Genomic DNA, 8,371 nt, shown 5'->3' with positions numbered 1-8,371 from the left:
TATAATACTTATAAAGTGTCTTTCAAGGTCATGTTGATACAATGAACTCCATGCATTCTACCATATACCACATAAGTATGTCCTCTACCTTTTTATTTCTTCAAAATACAATCAAATACTCAAAGGAACAAGTAGCCTGATAGGTGCCAAAAAAAGGCATACTAATAAAAGGTCTTTAGAAACATTCACCAACCTGTCATTGTAGAAACATTAAACAACAAAGTATTCTAATAGGTCCTAACTTATTTAGTGTTAATCAGTATCCAATACTGGGAGTATGAAGTGAAAGTGAAACCTGTGGGGGTTCAATTCAGTTAAATTCCCAGGCTAGGGTCATGTCCAACTCAACAGGACATCTTACATAATTCAAGCTCTTTAAACTCCAGGCCTGAGCCAGCAAAATATCACTGCCTGAACCAATAACCCACACAAAATGAGTGCAATTTACTGTTTAGGCTGGTGGTGGGGGGAAAAAATGGATAAGACAACCTATACGAAAATGATATGGCACAAGTGGACACTAGATCTGTGGCAGTCAAACTCTAGCCTTGCTGACTGCTCTCCCTGACAACATTTTTGGGCTTTATGACGTTCAAAGGAGCATATAATGATCACAAATGCTGTCTAGATAGGAAGCTTTAGGTTGTGAGACACAACCCGTGTTAACTTAAAGCAGCTGGTCGGTTATAAACATTATATGATTACAGATCGCTCGGTGTGTGATTAGAATGCATAATATTAACTTACTCATTCATAATAATACGACTCCATGTGTCGGAGTCTTTAATTGGATTGTATTTGGACTGTATTTAAAGCCTCGTTTAACCCAAATTATCATCGGACAGTCAAAGCCAAGAACAACCTAATTAGTTAACGGCCAGTTGTCATTCTTCTCCCTTTACGTGGTTAATTTTCAAACTACACTGACCATTTGACAAGTTTTAAGAGATTATTTAAACTACCTTTAGATCAAACTTAAATGTAACAACCGTCCGATTTATTTTGTTGCTTAACTTAAAGCAGGTTGATAGACGGTTCAGCTCATAAACGCGGATCCCTGACAGCGGCTTTTCTATGTCAGCAGCACAAATTCTCCCGTTTACCTGCGTCCCTCTGCTGACGCCTCGTCCAGTGACCTGACTCTGTCGTATCCTGGTCAGAATATTCCTGTTTCGAGTCCGTTTCTTTCCTCCCATCCAAGGGGACTCGGGCCCCAGTAGCGTCGCCATTACTTCGTCTTCCTGAACTGCTCCAAACAGGAAGTTAAAATCGCTCAGCTTTCGACGCTCACTCGTGTGTGTTGAGCGCCCTCGTGTGGACGATGTTTTAACCGACCAGTAGAGGGCGCCATGCACTGAACTCAAATGCGATTTGAAACTATGCTAAATTGTACTTCTGTACTCGGAAAGTCGGAATAAAAACACAACTGTAAAATGTAACGTCCGTTTAAAAATATATATTTATAGTTGTATATTTAAAACAAATTAAAAAGCAATTTTCAAATACATCTGTTGCAGACTGCTTAAAAAACAGTCATACAGGAAAAGATTCAGTCAAAAATCAGCATGTACTGACTTACGTTCTAAATAACATTAAATCACATTTTCTAATGTAATGTTAGATTGCATATTTTAAAAAGAAATCAAAATAGTAGGATATACATGATGAGAGGCAGGACTAGCATTTGTGACCACTTTGGACTAATGGACTAAAAAGAGTTGCTGATGTATTTTACTATCAAATGAATACAATGTATTTTAAATAAATTAGTTAAGTAAGTTGTCATCTATTAATGAAAGGGCAGACAATGTCATAATATAGATGCAGCAACCTTATCTCCTTCATTTCATATTTAAAGGGTCTATATAATTATAATAGGCCTCCATTATTTCAATTGGTCAGTATCATGATTACAAAACATATAAACACGTCAGTTCTCACATTTCTAAAAGGTGGGTGAATACAGAGTTGCATTTTGACCACGTAAATACTAACACATAAAAATAGATTTTAAAGTATTGTTGCATTTAATTAAACAAAGTTAAGGTAAAATAAGAATTTTCCAACAATTGCACAATTAATTCAGCATAATTATGTTATGTCACATAACTGTATTAAAGTAAGTTACTTTATAGTTTGTATCGTTACTTTACTTTCTGTCAGGTCCTATTGAGCAATTTCCCAAGGTAATGCATCCTGTAGACACAAAATATGACTATAACTTAACAAATCTTCATTTAAAAAAATTCAAATAAAATAATCAAAATGATCATTTAATAAATAACAAAAGATTATAATAAGTTTTCTTTTGTTAACATTAGTTAACTACATTAGCTTACATGAACTAAGAATGAACAATAATTCTACTGCATTTATTAATCAATTAATGTTAATCTCAACATTTACTACATTTTTTAAGATCAAAAGTTGTATCTGTCAACATGAGTTAATGCACTGTGAACTAACATGAACATAAAACATTAACAAAGGTTAATAGATGCTGTAAAAATATATTCCTCGATATTGATGTTAGTTTACATATGAACTGATGTTAACAAATGAGACCTTATTGTAAAGTGGTAATGATCATTAATCAATGTTTTTGTACAGGACAGAGCATCGTGGTCAAAATGCCCATCAAACATCTATTATTAACCCATTATAAACACATTTTTCGGAATGGTTTCATGCATATAGTCGTGTTAATAGTGTCCTATTTGAAAATGTTCTGCATTTATTTTCCCGAGGTTTTTTTCTTTCTTTTTTTTCTTGAAAATCGTATTTGAATGTGCGGTAACTAGTTGCCGGTGGGCAAATATGTTGTATGGACCCCCTCAATGTCAAATATGAATAGGAGGAGAACATTTGGCATCTATCTCAAAATAACTGCTTTCAACAGATAAATCTTTAAATGTATTATGTATAAAAGTCAAAGAACATTTGATGCATCTAGCTTATATGCTTATAATCTCTTGAATATGAAAACACAACAAACAACACATCCATTTGTCTTAACCCTTGTGTGCTGTTCGGGGTCTTTTTGACCCACATTTCTAACTTTCATTCATGGGGATAACATGGATAATTGTACATGGTTTAGTGTAAGATTTTTGCCCATCTTTTGGAAAATGCAGTTTTAAATGTAACAAATTATCACTTTAACCAGTAGATGGCTGCAGAGCTCCACTATTTGCTATTTGACTAACTGAAAGACATCTTTTCACAAGTTTTTCCAGTTGTATATATCTACATATTATGAAATCACAATTATAACAATAAAAGTTACTTTTTGTCAAAGTTTAGTTAAATTCTTTTGTACTGAAAAAAAAAATCTGTTTTTCAATAATGTTATATTATGATTAGAATCAAATGAATTTTGTCAATGGACAAAATGAATCCTCAAAATCAGGATTTTGTTTTATATCAATATTCTAATCAATATTTTCAAACAATGTAAGTTTCACAAGACTGTGAAAAAACTATGTAAAAAAAGTATATTTAATAGGCTACTCGATCAAAAGAGTTAACACAACTACAAGCCAAGTATACTTTGAATACTTATACTTTTAAGTATATCTCGATGAAAATATTGAGTACAAGTACAGGCCAAATATACTTGGACTTTTCTCTCAGTATAAGTCAAGTACACTATGTAATTTTAAGTATATTTCTGAGAAGTACATAAAGTATATTTTTGAGAAATATATAAAATGTAGACTGAAAGTATTTTCTTATTTTTATTTTAAAAGAAGTATACTAATAGAACACTTGAATAAACTTTTTTTTCTCTTGTAAGATTCGTTTTTGGATGATTCTAGAGACCCTCATGATTATATATATATATATATGTCAACAAAAAATACTTATTAGTAACATGAAAATTACCTTTCTTTGGGAGGGTTTGCCTTCGTCATGCTTCCTGGAAGTAGGGGTAGAAAGTTGACAGCCTCATGTGACAGGAAGGAAGTGAATACCTTATTTTTTTCTTGAAATCCTTTATTTAGTTGTTTGCTTGCATGTCTTTGAGACATAAAACTTGGATAACATCTAGAAAAATACTTACAAAAGGAAAATGACAACTATACACTGCGGCAACTATAGTTTCCGGTGGGCTTTGATGTTAATCAGTATCTGTTCTTTGTTGGATGTCACTCAGTCCTCAAGGCTTGACTCCTCTGTGATGTAAAAATATGAATTCATAGACTCTCGCAGTCCTTCACTAACCAGAATCTCCTGATCCGTCCCCTTTAACTGCCTTTGAATCATCGACCTGATGATAAATATGAGTTATTTCTATGCATAACACAGAACAACCAAAGCAAGCATCATACTAGCCTAAATTATAGGAAAAGTCTGGAAAATGTGATCCAAATAAAAACTGAACCTACCTGGACAGATCTTTCCAGTTAAGATTGGACCTCTGGAATGCTATTGGTGAAGGTATATGCGCTACAGTTGTGTTCGAATCATGAAGTAAGCAAGGTTCAGTCAGCTGACAGTACGTTCCATTAAAAGGTTCTGTAAATAGATTAAACGTATTCTCTCTGATCTATTTTAACATTCAAATGTTGTATTTATCATCATTGAAATGCAATGGACTGTCTTTTGTGGGTTGGAGGACTAATACTGAGCAATTTTGTTGTTGTTGTTTTTGTCATGAACTTACGTGAGTAATAGTCTACCAGCTGGTTGAGAGTGGAGAAGGTCCGGTTGTAGTGGATATAGAACCAGTTGTTGTCGAGCTGATTGATTCTGTAGTGCTTTACATTGCGCACATGGTCTCTATCTTGTCGCATTGAGAGTGAGTAGGAACCTACAACCAACAGCGATGCATTTGTTAAGGTTAAGAAATAGACTTATTAATACAAAAGATGGCAAGGAATAAATTGCTTTTAGCACGGACTAACCAGGGGATGACTGGCTTTCCCGAATTAGAAAACATCCAGAGTAGTTTTGAGGCAGCATAAGAAGTTGTTCTGCATTTCTCCTGGTGATCCCTTCAAACAGCCACCTTTATTGAAATAAACAAGATTTGGCAAAGTTAATAATGGACATAATAATCACACTTTTTTCAAAATCACTCAAGCAGCAGTGATCAGGTGGTATGATTAAATCCACTCCCTAATTATGATCTGATGACATCACATAACACTCTCCTTGTCTATGTTTTTCTTTTTCACCATTTTTATGATGGTCGCAATGGTACGCAATGTCAGAGAAACATTATATGGGGGAGAGAGAGAGAGGACCCATGCAGGCCAGACTCAAACCCGGGTCTCCCATAAGAACAGAAAGTTCAAAATGTTTTTAGCATTTGTATTTTTTTCTTTTCTTTTTGGAAATAAGGAATGTTTTTTTTAAATAGTTTGAACATGACTGACCGATTGTGCACTTTGGAAATGTACGTGTGAGGAATGAAAAACTCTGTGCCAGATGTAGAAGTAACTCTCAACATGTCATCATCTCTGTAACAGAAACAAACCCATTCTGAATTTATAGACTTACAAGCATTTATGTAAAAAAATTATCTTTACTTACTCGGATATAATGTTCAGTTTGTCTCCTAAAAATAAACCATGTAGGGGAGAGTGGGGTGATTTGTGCCAGGGGGGAAGTAGTTCCACCCTTGTTTCTGGAAAACCGTAGAAGAAATTGGTCATATGACCACATCATTTTGAAAAGCAATCACTTTTACTCGTCCTCCAAAGAAGGGAGACACATGGCATGCGAGTTAAGCATATTTTAGTGCAAAAAACAGTTTTTTCCCTTTCAAAGTAAAATTTCTAAGATTAAGGTTTTTTGATTGTAGTTTCTGAAAAATTATAGACAAGTTTGAAAACTTTTCACACATGTTTTAGTGCTTTAGTAGGCTACAAAATGATTCTATACAGTTAGCATGATGTTAGCTCTTAACTGCTGGATCATGCTAGTTTTTCAAACTTTTGGGTCCGGGGTGATTTGTGCCAAAGGGCCTGGGTTAAGTTGTGCCAGATCCAGACCACCTAGACCTACATACTCACAGGGGATAATCTTGAGAAGTGAGGAGATAGGCATGCCTCATCAGTGTTTGACTCAGGCCTGCCTGCTATTTGTTTAATTTAGCTAACACTGATTTCAGTTTTGAGTTTGCACTATGTTATTAAAGAGAAGTTTTATTCCGTTTTTAAGTGGCCTATGTCACAATAGGATGTTTAGAAATTAGCCTAGTCACTTTATTCTTATATGTTACATAATTGACAGACAGCACTATGTCAACAGGCATCTATTGCCAAAGCCTTTTTGCCTGAAATGATTCACAAATATCATATATTGTGTTGCTATGGTGCTCTAAATGGTTGCTAGGGCGTAGCTTGATAGCTTCACAATGATCCTGAGAGACTGATTGGTCGTCTGAGTAAAATGAGCCCGCCCCCTTGTCTCTATGACACTGTGATCCAGAGTTATGTTCAACACAAAATCCCTATGCAATTGACCATAGTAGGAAAAACGCATGCTATGGTATTCCAGGGTGACAATATCTAAATGAACCTTAAATTAGTCATTTTGTATTGAATTTATCTTGCTTTCATATAGCATTATGGTTCATAACATTAAAATGTTCTGTTTTACTTCAGAAATCACTGGCACAATTTACCCCCAATGTATTCCCCCAAAGGCACAACTTCCCCCGCACCAGGGGCAAGTTGTGCCATGAGACCACTTTTTTTCCAAGAGCTATATTTCTGAAACAATTTATTTCAGATCCAAAGTTATTGTTCTCAGGGATGCACCACATCCTGAAATATATGTACATCCTTAAGTTGAAGGCATTACTGCCATGGACTCACTTTAAAGTCACTTTGAGTAAAAACTGGCACAACTCACCCCACTCTCCCCTACATCAGACCTGTGGGGTGGAAAGTTGCATAAAGCCACTGCCGTGTGCATGCGATTTCCTGCAGCTAAAGTAAAAGAGACACGGTTGAGGGATAATTATACACAACATGACTAATAAAATATTTAGTACAGAGTAAAAGCTAACTGAGTTAGAGGTGTCTGACAAAGAAAAGCTGTTCATATGTGGAAGATTAATTGCATAATCACGCTCATACTCAAACACCCATCAGACATCAATACGGGATCCTCCAGTCTGTGAACACCAGATCGACGCCACAGTCTGCTTGTTAGACACCCCATCGTTATTTTATCACCATTTTCTGATTTTATGACAGAATCCACCCTGAAAACCCAACTGAAGAAACAACACTACTCAAAAATTCAATTACACAATATTATTGATTCATTTGATATAAAAACAGACAGACTTAAAAAATAAAGGTTCTTTTTTTTTTTTTTTCATGGTTTAAGAGACATACTTACTCAGCTCTGTTTCAACTCCGTGTGCGAAAACGCTAACATTACAAGATATAAAAATAACAGTAGGCCATTTGATAAAAGATACCCACTATAGGAATCTCACCATCACTAGATGAGTGCACAACGGTGTTGACACGACCTTCATCCTCTGTTGTCTGATGTTGTGCGTGTGAATTGACTTTTTTTCTGTTGAGTAGATGTGGTGAACCAACCAACATGCAAATGATATTTCCTGTGCTTTACAAATCGACAAATCATACAACAGTCAGAATAAAACTGTTGTAAAGGGACTAAAGGCCTCATTAGTGTGCAAGATGCAGTGCCTTCAGTTACAATAATTACATGGAATGGATATAGACATATAGATTGTACATAGGCCTATGTGAAAGTTAAGCCAATTCTATATCATTCATGAAGGTAATTTTGTGTGTAAGTGATAACTTTGAGCTTCTAACATTTTATTGGCAATGATATGCACCTTCAAATGTTTGAAGAGACTGGTAAAAATAGTATAACCACAACCTGAGAAGTGTTGCTTGAGGTGAGGGGAGGAAAAAGTACATGTGTGGTCGGAAACTTTGTCTCATTGGCATACCGTTGAGAGGTTGTTTCTTGTGTGGTTCTGAAAATAATACTATTTTGAAAGCAAAAGTATAGCAGTTATAAGCGTCTAAGGAAAAAATGCATGAACAGTGTTATTTCCCATGATCTAACTTTATTTAGTAATTGAGAATCAGTGGACAGTGACTTTGTCAGACACTATTTCATACTCATATACAGCTGTCATTCCATGTGTACATCAAGTCATGTTTTAATTAAGAATTATTATGTTAAAAAAAATGGTTAGGAATTAAAATACAAAAGAAAAAATGATTTTTATATCAAACTAAGTCCATGCTACTTTTGTTTTGAATATTTAAAACGGTGATGGCTTAATGTAACTTAAAAAAAAATAAAAAGAAACAAGTATTAAAATGAAAATAAAGAATGATATTCCACTTCTTTTGTCTGATGA

The 8,371-nt window shown here is 34.8% G+C and overlaps 2 protein-coding genes across 6 annotated transcripts in view; both read right to left on the bottom strand.

Moving 5' to 3' along the window:
- Positions 1–1,253, bottom strand: part of trpc4apa (transient receptor potential cation channel, subfamily C, member 4 associated protein a) — a 12,417-nt gene extending 11,164 nt beyond the window's left edge. The window contains exon 1 of the mRNA XM_084395066.1: positions 1,104–1,253. Within this exon, the coding sequence (XP_084251192.1) occupies positions 1,104–1,229 (126 nt within the window). The 5' untranslated portion in view covers positions 1,230–1,253. The remainder of the gene's footprint in view (positions 1–1,103) is intronic.
- A 2,646-nt stretch (positions 1,254–3,899) lies between these two features.
- On the bottom strand, positions 3,900–7,513 carry sla2a (Src like adaptor 2a). 5 transcript variants are annotated; one of them, XR_014625897.1, is made up of 10 exons: positions 7,446–7,504; positions 7,092–7,231; positions 6,879–6,941; positions 5,539–5,581; positions 5,382–5,465; positions 4,908–5,011; positions 4,667–4,813; positions 4,389–4,518; positions 4,064–4,270; positions 3,900–3,919 (listed from the first exon to the last, which is right to left on the bottom strand). XR_014625897.1 is itself a non-coding variant. In XM_084395864.1 (9 exons), the coding sequence occupies exons 2-9, from the start codon at positions 7,174–7,176 to the stop codon at positions 4,153–4,155; spliced, it is 774 nt and encodes a 257-aa protein (XP_084251990.1). In that variant the 5' UTR covers positions 7,177–7,231; positions 7,460–7,513; the 3' UTR covers positions 3,993–4,152. The 5 variants fall into 5 exon arrangements, 4 of the variants coding, with proteins under 4 accessions (XP_084251990.1, XP_084251989.1, XP_084251987.1 ...); XM_084395864.1 differs by lacking the exon at positions 3,900–3,919 and having other exon boundaries at positions 3,993–4,270; positions 7,460–7,513; XM_084395863.1 differs by lacking the exon at positions 3,900–3,919 and having other exon boundaries at positions 3,993–4,270; positions 7,360–7,508.
- Positions 7,514–8,371: the final 858 nt, after the last annotated feature.

Source organism: Rutilus rutilus (assembly GCF_951802725.1).
Source record: "Rutilus rutilus genome assembly, chromosome: 22".
Taxonomy (NCBI): Eukaryota; Metazoa; Chordata; class Actinopteri; order Cypriniformes; family Leuciscidae; genus Rutilus; species Rutilus rutilus.
Note: the sequence above shows the minus strand (reverse complement) of the source record. Positions and strands in the feature narration are given on the sequence as shown.

Bases quoted from the DNA above. Each gene is read 5' to 3' on its own strand.
- sla2a (XM_084395861.1), bottom strand. From the start codon at position 7,501: ATGAAGGTCGTGTCAACACCGTTGTGCACTCATCTAGTGATGGTGAGA. The intron at 7,232-7,445 runs GTGGGTATCTTT...TTGTTTCTTCAG, and splicing joins GTGATGGTGAGATTCCTATA to TTGGGTTTTCAGGGTGGATT. The intron at 5,466-5,538 runs GTAAGTAAAGAT...TTTCTGTTACAG, and splicing joins AAACTGAACATTATATCCGA to AGATGATGACATGTTGAGAG.